Source organism: Coenobita brevimanus, chromosome 46 (assembly GCF_032717465.1).
Source record: "Coenobita brevimanus isolate Jiangsu-jjx chromosome 46, ASM3271746v2, whole genome shotgun sequence".
In the NCBI taxonomy this organism is placed as follows: domain Eukaryota; kingdom Metazoa; phylum Arthropoda; class Malacostraca; order Decapoda; family Coenobitidae; genus Coenobita; species Coenobita brevimanus.
The window spans coordinates 45,428,324-45,443,276 of NC_136999.1; the positions used below are offsets into that span (position 1 = coordinate 45,428,324).

The following is a 14,953-nucleotide window of genomic DNA, read 5'->3' on the forward strand; positions in this document are numbered from 1 at the left end:
GATAGCATTTTTGACTCAAACTCTCCCCTAATATATCTTCCTGAAGTTTGGCAGACATTTCTTGGGGCACCCTGTATAATGACCTCTTTTAAGAAGTAGTGCCTATGAGCTAAACATTAAGTACTTATAAAGTGAGGACGGTTTCTAATGTGCAGATTATGTCCTTGGAATTATCAGCATAAGATATGGACTTATTTCAGAGGCTTCGATTGTTCATTGTCTCTGGAAAAGTGTCTTAAATTTCAATCCACATAACCTCGACAGTTTCTTTTCGTGTCCTTCGTGGTCACTGGACTTTGTGAAGTGTGAAAAAATTAGTGTAGGGTAGATGGATTGTGTAAATAATTAGTGACCGGGATTCACTCAGTCTAAGATTGTTAAAGGAGAACATACCCAAGTTGACACAGTCCACATCCCAGTAGTATTTCCTATTCTTTCCTCATACAGGTGTGTTGAGTATACTCAATTCTCTCTAACTTGGCCAAAAATTGCCATCGCTCCATCTTGACTGCAGAGTTGTACCAAGATGTTAGCATTTAAGTATGGCACTAGTCACGAAGAAGTGCTACGGAAAGAATGCAGAGCCATAGTGTGGTCTTATATTGCCAATGGACTACCTGGAGTAAGCTGAAAAGTGTCGAAGATCTGGCCCAAGTTAATATAAAAGATGAATAAGAATATGCTCTCTATATTTTGATTCCATTATACCATTAAGCACTAAAATCCAACTGGGAAAGCCATTCCATCCTAGGTTCCCTCATCAACCTCATCTGGTGGTATCACAAGAAGAGTTTCCGACACAAGTAGCAGTGATGGTGGACGACCCCACAGCGCCGGGGGGTAAGCGGCTCACCTTTATGGGACCCATGCATAATGCTGTGGACTTCCTTGCGAAAAGGATTAATTTCACGTAGGTCACACTGGTAGTCTAGTTTAATCCACTGAGCCCAGGAATAAAGTTATTACCTCCGCCAAGGAGGTTATGTTTTTCCGGCATTGGTTTATTTATCTGTTTGTCTGTTAGCACGATCACTCAAAAATTACAAACATATTTTGCTAAAATTTTTTGCAGGGGTACGGTATGGCCCAAGGAGCAGTTCATTAGATTTTGATTGTCACCCGGATCATCATCCGGATCCCGGAATTTTTTTGTTTTTTTGTCCACACAATAATTCCAAAAGTACTCAATGAATTTCACTGAAATTTTGTGGACGAGTGGGCCTTGGACAAAGAAAGAATTGAGTACATTTTGTGACGGATCCAGATCCTGCAATGTCATTGGCGGAGGTATGCGCTCTCTGTGTGCTTTCTAGTTCTTTATGTTCTTTTGTCCTCTACTGATGATTTTATTAAGCTTGGGATAGACGTTTTCAACAAGAAGTGTTAGATCTACCCTTTAGAAGCCTGTTCAGCATCAGAAGACTTTCTTTACTTGTTTTTTTTATGAGGTTGCAGCAAGAAATAAACTAAATAAAGGCGTCACCCGGATTCAAGGCAATCTAGAGAATATAGGAATGGATTTATCTATGTTTCCGATCTTTTGTCTCCTGAAAGTAGGAAACATTTACGGATATAGCTATATTTCCATTAATGTATACAGGATTTACAGTTCTCCCGTAAATTGTATCATTCATATATTATTATTCTTTTGCAGTCTGAACCATACCCTTTACAAATATAACATTGCCGTACGTGAATATGATTAAAAAATATAGTGAATGAACTACACAGAATATTAAAAATAGTTATCTAGAGTCTGACCTTTTAGCCTATTCTGATCATATGACGGGGCAATGGCAGGTTGACAATAAATAAATGAATAAATAAATAAATTAATTAATTAATAAAATAAAAACATGAGATCGAACACTGGCTGGGAGAGGAAACAGTTTGGGAATTCGAGATAATGGGTCATCCTCATGATAGGTCCGTCATTAAAAAAAAAAAAAAAAAAAAAAAAGTGTCTACTATTGTCGTAACTTGGAGCATCTCGAATCTTTTAACAGTATGACATGTAGACTACCATTTTGTTCACATGTACGAGCCACACCTTGCCTTTGACGACATTGAGGAAATAATCCTTGGAATGCAACACGGCCAGAGAGGCATGTGTTATTCCAAAAGGGAAGACAGTCTACCGATAGTGTTTTTAACTTTCATGTATATTCCGCCTCACTGAAAGTCAATGATTGAAAACCGGTGCACCTCAGGCACCGTCTCTAAGTAGCCAGATCATAAGGCAGAAGTTTAGTGCATCCTTGATAGTGCCAGTCATCCTTATTGTACACGATCAGTAGATGGATGACCAAGGAAAACATAAGGGCTCCTGATTACTTGTGTTAAGCAACTCCTGAACCTGACCCTCCCCTCTCTCTCTCTCTCTCTCTCTCTCTCTCTCTCTCTCTCTCTCTCTCTCTCTCTCTCTCTCTCTTCTGCATGCGCCTTTGTGAAATGGAGGTCCTCTGGTGTCGATGTAACACACTGACCACATGTGACCACATCATTCTCACCATTGCCTGTGTTCAATACCTCCTAAGGAAATTAAGGGTGAGTTTGTTTAGCTTTTAACACTATGGATGCACATTTCCTTAGACTGATAACCTTCACTATACCATACTGAACAGCCATGGCGATATCACAGATCCCTGTCCCAGTCCACTATAGATATGGAACCAGTATCTCAAAGGGCGCCGCCACACCAAGGCCGGAACCACATTTACTCTGACGTGAATTGTCCGATTATGTACGTTAGGAATAACACTGGAATAAGAACACCTGGTTTCACTGAGTCACATTCTGACCAACCCATTTTCACTGTTAGACATGATGCACGTAACAGTGAGAAGCATTATGGTCAGAATGTGACCCAGTGGCACGAGGTAATCTTATTCCAGCATTACTCCTAACGAACATAATCAGACAATTCGCGTCGGAATAAGTCTTGTTCCGGCCTTGGTGTGGTGGCACCGAAACATCCATCTACTTGTACTCTTAAACAAGACTTGTGTGACTCTCTATTCTTGTAATAGGTGAGTCTTGAGTTTTTATTGTTATTTTGATGATTGAATAGCAGGAGGAGTTAAAGATGAATACAGGGAGTTGATCTTAATTTATTATCTTCAGAGAAAGTCTTAAGTTGAGCAGCGTATGTATTACAGAGACTTAATATACTAAGTAAGTCTAGTTGGACCCCTCTTCTTGTTCACGCTCTCCTTCTTAACTCTTAATATATAATATTGATTATAATATTGTACAGGTATAATATTCACGGTAAATTGCAATGATCTAGTAATATTACATTTTAAACAAGTTGTATACATATTTGAATAAATGCACTAAAGTTAAACTATTGAACTATAATACAGTTTGTAAATTGGTTACTGTAGTAAAATGCATACATGCAAGAAAAAAAAATAGTTTAAAGTTAAGATTATGGTAAGAGTTATAAATATTTCATTTAAAGATAACGGTATAGTATACTTCTATAGCATAGGTCATTCTCCTTTGTATTTTATATATATATATATATATATATATATATATATATATATATATATATATATATATATATATATATATATATATATATATATATATATATATATATATATATAATTAATACTATAGACAAAATATGTACACTTCATTCAGGGGGGTTAACTTGGATGTTAACTCTACCCCCACTAAATACTGACTCCAAATTTGCAATTCTTGCATGCATTCTGTGCATTGCGAACAGCAGTACTGCAAATACAATGCAGAAGATTATAAAGACAGTAGGTGCTGGGCTATACACATAATATGGGTTGAACATACTCAAACTCAAATCTTCCCAGGGCTTCATTGTTTCATTGATCAGTTGCATAGTTTCAAACTTAAGTGAAGTCAACTTAATACTTGTGCTCATGTTTAAGTCCATATCAGGCAGTGGGTGGAAATGTTTGTGTGTATGATTGAGGATGGCGTAGTGATTGATGGTGGATAAAGTGGACATGGATGGTGTAAATACCGCACAGTAGTTTGGTGCTATAATTCTGATGCTGAAGTATGAGATGGTGGTATATCTGGAAAGACTACGTAAACCGATGTGTTATGAGTGAAATAAAAAAACTGTGAGTGTCCGATGCGTTGATGGTGTACAAGCTTATCTGGAGCGAAAGTGAAGTTACAATGATGATGCATATTGTTATTTCTGATGATACCCATTTCACAAGGGACTGTATCAGTAGGCTGAAACGTGAAAATGTACGCAGGACAAAGGTGAATAGCATGTAAGGATGTGCGGGACTCTCGTTCAATCGTTGATTCACTTGCGAAAGTGACAGTGTTCCGTCTCTTGGAGACCATGATGAGTTCGGTGTCTGTGTTGATGTTGATGATGACCAAAGTGTTATTATTCTTAGAAGGGAAGGGGTGTATTTCGTATACTGTGAACAGGTCTTCAGTTATGAATGGTACATGAATTACTACTGATGTTGGTGTTAGTGTTGCTTCTAAATATGGATAATATTGCATGAATTCCCTACTTCGGAACAAAGGCTTCAGTTTATGTTTATGTATGCCTTGACTAACTATCTGACGTAGCTCATGAACTGGAAGTAAGTCAGTTGTGATCTTGCCATCACCAGCATTCGAAATTCCTTGCATATATAAGTGCCCTGTAACGAACTCTAGTGTTGTCTAATTGAAGTAGAATTGTGTCAATATGTTCTGTGATGATGGAGAAGTGTTGGAAAAGTGTTATGTTACCTTCCATTTCATTTATTTTATCTACACGTTCGAGAGCTATGTTTTCTGCCTTTTTCAGATTTTTCACAATTGTCTTCATTCCTGAGTTATGTCCTGTGATGAATTTATCTTGGTATATTAGTACCTGAGCTATTTTATTAAATTTGTTGTTTATTTCTTTAAGGTCTTCCTTAGTAGCCAATCCAAAGATGTTCCCAAGAACTGCGCCACCAAGGTCGAACAAACCACGCTTTTGGCGAGTACGTGTGATGTTGTTCTTGTTGCTCAATACCTCCGTTCCATAAGATGGGAGATCTTGGATCATGATGAGCATAGTTGACTTAGCCTGTTCTATTTTCCATTTCGCTAACTTCACTATTTCATCCACTTCCTTTGTGTTATGTGCTTGTGAAACATAGCCTCCTATCATGAAGTCCAGGGTTCTCATGGCTCTTGCAATATTTTCTAGATAAAAAGGTAATTCATACAAGTAATCCAGACTTATTTCAGTACTCATGACGTCTTTTACGATTGAAGTCGTGGCCGTTGGAGCTATGCGGCATCCTTGCCGTACTATGTGTCGGGGGTCTAAGTGTGCATATCCTCTTGCTATGTAGAGGATAATCCATAGCATAATTCCCTTCATCGCTACCTACCGACAAAAAAAATCTAGTAATTTCCGAATATGGTCATGCTGTGGTCGATGATAGTGATGATGTGCGTTACGGTTGATTGTTATTTCATTTTACAGAAGGAGTTTAAATCGGTATTTAATTCTCGTAAATGATGTACTGTAGATTTTATTGGAACAGTTGCACCTATGTTTGATTGTTTGGTATATGACCTTAATTTATTTTTGTAATTATTGTTGTTTTCTTGATTGGTTTCATGAGTTACGTTCGCTTGTTCGGTTGTATCCGATGCTGAATAATTATTGGATAGTTCCCTTGAAACTCGTTTTAAATGGTCAATATGAACTTGTTTCTTTTCGCCACTAGACAGTGACTTAATTAAAACTTTGTTTGCTTTAATGTTAATTACTCTGTATGGGCCCTCAAATGTTGGGGATAATTTATTGTCTCTCGTATGAATGATACCATAAACAATGTCTCCTAAGTTGATAGGCGAGTCTCTTGTCTTTTTATTAAATGCCTCCGTCATTTCTTTCTTGGACATCGTTAATTGTTTTTTGACTCTTTTGTGTATGTCCTGGAATTCACGTTAACAGAGTTTAGAGTAATCATCGTAACTGTATATGGGCAGACTGTCACCTTCTAGGAGTTCATATGGTAGTTTTTTATCTGTGCCATATATAATGAAATGTGGTGTGTCACCTATGGATTTATTTATAGATCCATTAATTGAGGCTTCTACTCTGGGAATCCAATCATCCCAACTTGCATAATTTTCATTGAGAATGTGTCGTAGCACATCTAATACTTTTTTGTTTTGTCTCTCTACTAACCCATTAGATGCAGGGTGACAGGCTAAAACATTAACCTTTTTGATGTTGTATTGTTTACATATTTCTTGTAAGATATCAGAATTAAATTCTCCTTCATTATAACTTATTAGTACCTTTGGGGTAGTAAAGCGACATATTACATTATCTGTTATTGCATTTGCTACTGTCTCTGCTGTTTTATCTTTAATTGGAGGTAAAATGACATAACGGGAAAAATGATCCGTTGCTACGAATAGGTATTGGTTATTATTGCATGATAAAGGCATCTTGAGTAAATCAACAGCGATAACGTCCCATGGTTGATGTGGTACAGGGTAATTACCCATCGGTGCAGGTGTGATTGAGTATCCTTTGTGTTTTGCACATGATTCGCATCTGTCTATATGATTGTTTATATCTTTTCGTAATGAAGGCCAGTAATATAACAGCTGGGCTTGTTTGAATGTCCTATCCTTTCCAGGATGTCCTGCATGTGGGCTATCGTGTATCGTTCGTAATACTTGGGGTATCATGTCATTAGGTACTACCAACTGGTTAGTATTTCTTTGGCATTTTGGTTGTTTCAGGTTGATCTTGTATAAAGTATTATTGACTGTTGTGAATTGTTCGAGTGGTACATGCAGTTTGGGTAATTGTATGTCATCTCCACTTTCTAACTTGTATATAACTTTAGACCATATTGGGTCAAGTCTTTGTGCTTTTGCGATATCATCGTGGTTTGGGATATTTCCTTAGAGATTTAATGCCGCGACCTGAATTGTCTTCGGGTTCCCAGATAATGCGTTGGCTACTATGTTCATTTTACCTTGTGTATAATGAATTTGTACATTGTAGTTTTCAACTGTACGTTTCCATCTTGCTCTCCTCCCAGAGAGGAGTTTTACTTTAAGCATACCCACTAGTGGTTTATGGTCGGTGAATAAGTGTATTTCGTAACCATATACCAAATCTCGATACTTTTGTAATGCAAAAACCACTGCAAGTGCCTTTAAGTCTGTTGTGCAATAATTTTTCTCTGGACCTTTTGTTTGTCTGCTGGCAAATGCAATTGGTTGATTCTTTCCTCTTTTATCTTCCTACATCAGTTCAGCTCCTAATCCTTTAACTGATGCGTCTGTACAGATAATAAATGATTTTGTGAAATCCGGATATGCCAAACAAGGTGCATTTGTTAGTTTAATTTTTAGATTGTTAAATGCTTGTTTTTGTTCTTCTTCCCATTGGAATACAGCATCTTTTTTGAGTAGTTGGAATAGAGGAAAGGCTATATGAGAGAATTGTGGTACGAATGACCTATAGTACCCAGCTAGACCTAAAAATTGTCTAACTTCGTCAGTTGTTGTAGTGGGTTCAGGAAAATCTCTCACTACCTGTATTTTGTCATCAGTGGTGTGAATACCATTAGAACTTAATTTGTGGCCTAAGAAATTTATTTCCTTAAAGCAAGATTTGCATTTAGAAAGCTTAATTTTTAAACCAGCATCACTAAGCTTTTGTAAGAGTAAGTCTAATTTCTTGAGATGTTCTGTAATATTTTTCGTTGCGATTATAATATCGTCAAGATAAACAAATATTCCTTGTCCTAAAATTCTGGACAATACGTAATTCGTAAGATAATGGAATGTGCCTGGGGCTGTCCTCAGTCCCATCGGCATCCTTGTATATTGGTAGTGTCCTCTATTTGTGGAAAAGGCAGTGTATTTACGTGACTCCTGTTCAACCCGTATTTGGTAATAACCATTTAGTAGATCGATTGTGGAAAATACATTATTTTCTGGTCCAGTGTTCTGTAGAACGTCGCTTAGCAATGACATGGGAAATCGGTCTGGGATTGTGTGATTGTTTGGTTTACGGTAATCTACAACCGCACGCATTTCTCCACTTCGTTTGGGCACGAAGAATAATGGGGCATTCCACGGGGGAGACTGATAGTTCAATAATTCCAAGTTTTAACATTTCATCGACATACTAGTTTGCAAGTGTACGTTGAGATTGTGGGATGCGGTAGGCTGGTACGAAAATTGGTGGTGTTTCTGGGTGCACATTAATCTTGTAATTAATTAGGTTAGTACACCCTACTTGTTCTCCGGTAATGCTACGGTGTCCCTGTGTGTTTCCAGCAGGGTAACAAATCATTTTCTTCATCAAATTCACCAGAGTGAATTAAATTCTCTTTTATGCTTTCTCTAGCCGTAGATTTTATCTCACTTGTCACTCCAGCTATAACTATTTACTTCACAGGGGCGGTACATTTTTCAATATTAACTATGCAAGTCCCCTTTTTCAACTACTTCCCCATTCATGTGATTAATTATGAATATCTGAGTTTGCCCTTCGTCGTTCGCCTGACATAATGCGTTTTCTACTGACAATCCCTTTACTTTACATAGTTCTTCTAAGACTAGAACAGTACTATTCCGTAAATTGCTTTTTATGGTAACTTTCATATAGGAATTAGGTGGTATAACTAAATCATTGGTGAGATGGGCGGGAAAAACTGATAAATCAGTACTGTTACCTGGGTCTCTAATCATGGAGGCTGGGGCTGGTGGTGTAAAGTAGATCTATACACTCATCTGTTTGTGTATGTTTGTTTAAACTTTGAATATTACCAATTCTTTTTGGTTCTCTTTTACTAATCGGTGAGGGCTCTGATGGTATTTCCTGTATGAAATTATTCATTGTCATAGTCTATTCCATTCATTTGTGGAAGTAAAGTTATTTTCTCTGTTCTCATGCATCTTAAGCCCAACAACATATGAGCTTTAATTGCTAAGTTTTCAACGATATAGAAAAATGCAGAGATTGGTCTTGTAGTCTCTGTGAAACTGATATTTAACCTTATCATACTTATCACTGATTTTTTTTTCCATCTACTGTATATAAATCTAAATGAACTTCTTCTAGAAAAGTTACTTTCTTCTTATTTTTAAAAATTCTATTTATTTCTTCTTGTGTTATTAAGTTCACTGGAGAGCCTGTCTAAAAATAAGGGAACGTTTTGATCCTCACATACAGCTGGTATCAAGATATACTCATTTCCCAACATGCCTCCTATGTGAAGCTTAGACTTGCTTTTCTTTACTTTTGTTCGTTTTTTGTCATGACTTGGTCTTCCCCCGATTTGAACATAGACACAATTTTTTTCTACTGTTTTGTAGTTACTGGTCCAGTGCCCTTGGCATCTATGATGCCTACAGTAAGGACCAAATCTTTGTGTCTTTTGTCTATCCTCTTTTGTTTTGATAAAGCATTCATTCCTTGTGTGTCCTGGTTTTGCACAATAATGACACAGAATGGATCTACTCTTGACTGTGATCTACGAGGTGACTTCCCATATGTAGTGTTGTTTGTGGCGCGAGATCTGCTCGGGCTGCGCGAAAACTTATGAAACTGCCTGTACAGTAGCCTGGTGTTTGTGATCGAACCCTCAACACGTTTAGTTGTTTGCTCAGCCTGCTTTCGGGTCGCGATCGATTTTGTTCTCTGTTTGGGGTCGTTGTAGGTATTTTCACAGCTGATACTGTCTCGGGTACTCTCATTCTACTAGAATGTGCTTGTGTGTCGATCATCCCTGCTTTACTGCACTGCATCTCTACCTCATTCATTAAGTTTAGTAAGCACATGCCTGGGGTGTACGCGGTCGTCTTGGCGATCTTAAGGGTCCTATCAGGTAATTTACACAAGGCAGCTACATAACCAATGATGTCCACGTCGAGGTCTGGGAACATCTTTCCATCATCTGTTATCAAGTTTGAATTTTCCAAAGTAGCTAATAATGTTCTTTTGATTGTGGAGACATCGGCAGTTATTTCACTGAGCACATGGTTTGTAGTGTGCTCCCTTACAAGCTCTACAATCTTATGTAATTCTGGAATTATACCTGGCAAGAAGTTCATACCTCCAGGAAATTTCTTCAAAAATTCAGTTTTAAATTCATTATATGTCTTAGCCTTGAGAAGCTTATCTGACCTTAGTAAATTGCTTGCTGGACATCTTTCCTGGCTTATGCAAGATGAAAAATTGGAAATTTTCTCTTGTTCATCTAGTATATGTCTTTTGATAAAGATTTGTATGCACTGACTGACCAATGAAATGACGTCAATACGATCTTTTTCTGTGCCAGAGAATTTTGGGGCAGTTTTATCTTCATGATAAACATAAACATGAGGTAGGGATGTTTGATCCGCATTATTTGTTGCGTTATTCATTTTCACTGTTCGCTCTGTTAATTTAACTTGGACTTGTTTATCGTTGTGTGAGGGAATAGTGGAATAGGTTCGGCCTGAACGATGAACCCTGCTAAGTATATTGTCATATGTGTGCAAGTCAGAGACAAAGTCCTCACTTGCTACGTCAGAGGGGGTTTCCCACTCATCATCTAGAACTGACGTATTTGTTTCTTGATCTTTAGTTTGTGTTGAGTTTTGTACAATGGGTGTGTTGCCTTGGTGCTCTCCTAATTGTGGATCCGCTGTGGGCGCTAATTGTTTATCATCTGGTATTAACGTGGATGGTGGCGAAAATATCCCTGTCATTAAGGTATGGTGTTATGAAATACGCCATTTGTTTATGTCCTAACTAAATAGATGAGTAAATGAGTTGTAATAAATGATAGATAGTGAGTGTATAAATGTATAATAAGTAATGGAGTTGAATATACCAAATTTTAGCACTGAGAAGATGTGAGTACTAAGTATAATTACATCCACTTGATACAGATCGGAGAGGCGTGTCGATGCAACTGTCAATCTCGGAAGAAAAATGCAGGGTTGAGTGAAGATTTCTTAATAATTCTAGGGCTGTGTTGATGGACGATATTACTCAGGAAATTCCATGGCCTGGTGCATGTGGTGGTTAACAGCTGTAGTCACAGGGAATCATAGAACGTTGAATTTCCAACTCAATACTGTGGAAATAAATGAGTATGAGCAGGAGCTATGTGAATAATGAATAATGAGTAGTGGATGAGAAGTGCCTTGTGTCAGTCACACATTGATTGACGTGGCATTGTGTCAGCAAACTCGCATGGTGATGTCGTCTCAGCAGATACACATGTTGACGTCAGCTTCCCACACTGGTAACTGTGGTGAGTAACTGAGTAACGATGCATAACCTGGGTGAAGAAAGGTGAATAAGATGCGTTATAAATGTGGCTCTGGTGTTTTGCTGTGTGTCTTGACCTCTGCGTCAGTGATGGAGGTAGGCTGGAGAGAGTGTCGGGGTTTTGTGTGCTTGTTGCTTTGGTCTTTCTTTTCCTTTACTTGCTTTTTTTTATTCTTCTTGCTGCTGCTTGAAGTTGGATGAAGATTATAGAGTCGTTTTGTAGACTTGTTATTTGTAATTCGTCGTTGCTACTGTATGCTCGTAGACTCATAGACTCGTAGGTGCATAGACTCGTAGGCTCATAGGCTCGTAGACTCGTATGCTCGTAGGCTCGTTGACTCGTAGGCTGCCACCAATGTGACTCTCTATTCTTGTAATAGGTGAGTCTTGAGTTTTTATTGTTATTTTGATAATTGAAGAGCAGGAGGAGTTAAAAATGAATACAGGGAGTTGATCTCAATTTACTATCTTCAGAGAAAATCTTATGTTGAGCAGTGTATGTATTACAGAGACTTAATATACTAAGTAAGTCTAGTTGGACCCCTCTTCTTGTTCACACTCTCCACTACCTGTCGGTTTTATGCCTAACCTCCTTCTGAGCTCTGCTTCCTAAATTCTGGTGTAGCAGGGGCCGTGTCATGTGTGTTACACAGTTGTGGAAATGTTCTAGAAGCCTGTGTGTGAGTATGTGTGTATGTGTGTGTATGGTCACTAGGCATTGTTTGTGTGCTTATCTTGCTGACACACTACCTATCTCATCCCCTGACTTGCTGCTTCTGGTGTATTGTCAACATTTCTTCACTTAGACTTGCAAGCTCATATTCCGTTCCCAGGCTTGCCTGGTGCTCTCTGTCTATCTATCTATCATATTTTCTATAATTAATTGTATTTATAATATGGAGTCCTTACACTTGCTACTTTCATGGAAACTTAATAGAATTAGTTTTCCCTCCCCTAATACATACGAAAGATGTCATCTCCTTTAGATTTACTGTATATAGTAAATTAAAGAGATATTCTGTTAACAACAAAATAACTTCAGGTACTCGTACGTGAGGCCAGATGACAGAGAGTTTGGCTCGCGGTTGAAGGACGGCTCCTGGACTGGTATGTTAGGCCAAGTATTCAGGGAGGTTAGTGTTTCAGCATATTAGTCTAAGTCCATACAAATGAGAAAATAATCCTTTGGTATTATTATATACCTTCAAAATTTCTGCTCCTTCCCCTTCAGTTCAGTAACGCATAATTCTTAAGTAGTTTAGGTGAAACTACATAAAGTCACCACAGTTTTTCCGGTTTGTTCAACAGTTAGTTTGAATCAACAGTGAGTTTTAATTACCCAAACTAATACAGTGTTATAAGTTACAGAAAGGCAGGAAGGGGAATGGAACTTTTGGAGGTAACAGTATAATAGTCTGAAATGCAGGATTGGGTGAAAATGATTTGTTGTTCACCTTCAAGTAGAATCCCTATGAGATGAAGTGCAGTATATCTAGTGTCACGAGAGATGGAGATCGGTAAACCACATGTAAAAAATCCTGACTACAGTGACCTGGCCTCAGGATCCTTCAATCTTTCAAAGTACGTGATGTATGGAACTGATTATTACTGTTTCACGCCAATATAGACATTCACAGTCACCATAAAAGCTCCTCTAAATTTAGTTTGTTCATCAACTCAGTAGTAGCTAATACACTATAGAGTTCCTGCCTATTTGCTTTGAAATGAAATTTTTCCAGATCTATAAATTCCATACATAGGTTATTCAATAAACATCCAATTCCTTATTGACCAATTAAGTGCGGTTTTTGAAAGCGTGACGAGCGAGCGAGCACCATGTTTTCACAATTTCTGTGATATATTATTTCTTCATGACGGTAGCTGAACAATAAAAAATGTACTGGAACGAAGACATTCAGATACTCCCCCCCCCACACACACACACAAGTAATGGAAGTTAACACCATCTTGATCATGGCCTTCACAAAGTTCTTCACCAAACAATGTTTCAAATGAAGTGGAGGCATGAATTCCTTTTCAGAGTCAACAAAAGGTTTGTCAAGACAGCTGAACCTTCCAGCCATATCTTTTGGTCGCACTGGCCATTCCTTTTGTGTGTAATGGTTAGCGTCTGCTCGGCCGTTCCATAAACAAAGAAAACACATGTCCTCTGTTTAACCTTCCTGAGGTCCTAAAAGCAAGCAGATCACCCTCAGGCCCCCACAGATGTCCACTGATGTGTTTTGTGGTCAGTAGCAGTCAGCAAAGTACTCAGTTTCATGATTTTCATTCATTCCATGGGCTTTCACTTTTTTTTTTTTTTTTTTGGCAAGGAAGAAGGAACCAAACGCCAAAAGCCCGTAAACTGTTCCTTCCAAGAAAAAAACACAAAACAATACAAAAGAGAGCCAAACTCAAGATCCGTTCGTTTGAGATGCCAGGACACATTGCATTTGAAAGACTGGAGATCATAGGAAGTAGGAAATACAGACAGAGGGAGACAGTTCCAGAGTTGATTTGTTTCACAAACGAAGGACTAGGAGTAACGGTTAACTCTTGCATTAGAGCGTTGGACAGAAAAGAGATGGGAGTTTGTTCCTAGAAAGGTGCTACACACCCGTTATAGAGGTGGAGGGATGAAAGCAGACAGTTCAGAGAAGCAGTGACCATTGAAATAGCGATAGAAAGGAAATGAAGATGCAACAATGCAATGAAGAGACAGAGGTTGAAGGGAGCCAGTAAGAGGAGAATAGTTAATGACACGAAAAGCCTTTAACTCCACCCAATTAAGAAAAGCTGTTTTTTTTTTTTTTTTTTTTTTTTTTTAATAACAGAGTGGAGGAAGGAAAAACAAGTGAATAAAAGAAAAATAATCCATACACCAGATTACTGGTGTCCTCTATTCATAAAATAACTGTAACAGTAAGACTTGAAGAGCTGTGGGTTGAAATTTGGAGGGAAACAACTCTGGGGAAGCAAGTCCAGAGAGATGCAGTTCGGAGAATCAAAGAATTCTGATAGGCAGAATTTCTGCAATATGGCTGAGTGACATTCCAGTCATGAGCACTACCAGATGCCCGTGTAGCACGAGGAAGGCATGGAGAGGTAGCACCATGGATGCAACTTCGTCTGAGCATTTGCCAAAAAAAAAATATCTGTAAAATAATGCAAGGGAGGCAACATTCCTTTTTACTTGCAGGGGAGGTAGTTTATTTGTAATGGCAGGGTTGTTAATAATTCTAATAGCTTTGATCTGAATTTTGTCTAGTTGTTTTAATGCAACCTCTCCACATCCACTCCACAAGGCTGAGCAATATTCAAGCTGAGAGCGCACATGACTCCTATAAATTATAGCTAACTGCTCATCAGCGAAGAAGTTACGGACTCTGTACAATAATCCAAGTTTCTTTGGGGCGGTTTTAGCAAATGATCTAACATGAGAGGTCCAACTGAGGGCATTGTTAATTGAGACGCCAAGAATTTCAATACTTTTGGGGATGGGAATATTAGTAGCACTGAAGGTAATGTACGAATCTGGCAATATTCATCTATTAGTAAATTGTATATATTTAGTTTTACTAGCATTAAAAGAGACAAGGTTCTCTTGTCCACATTCACTGATCGTAGATAGGTCTTGATTTGTGGAGATGGGTG

General features: G+C 38.1%; 1 protein-coding gene across 1 annotated transcript in view; it reads left to right on the plus strand.

The window, feature by feature from the left end:
• Positions 1 to 812: 812 nt before the first annotated feature.
• The window catches only part of LOC145398711 (glutamate receptor U1-like), a gene marked incomplete at its 3' end in the record, with an annotated part of 28,069 nt that continues 13,928 nt past the window's right edge, over positions 813 to 14,953 (plus strand). Inside the window, exons 1-2 of the mRNA XM_080271512.1 lie at positions 813 to 910; positions 12,342 to 12,432. Of these exons, the coding sequence (XP_080127638.1) occupies positions 813 to 910; positions 12,342 to 12,432 (189 nt within the window). The remainder of the gene's footprint in view (positions 911 to 12,341; positions 12,433 to 14,953) is intronic.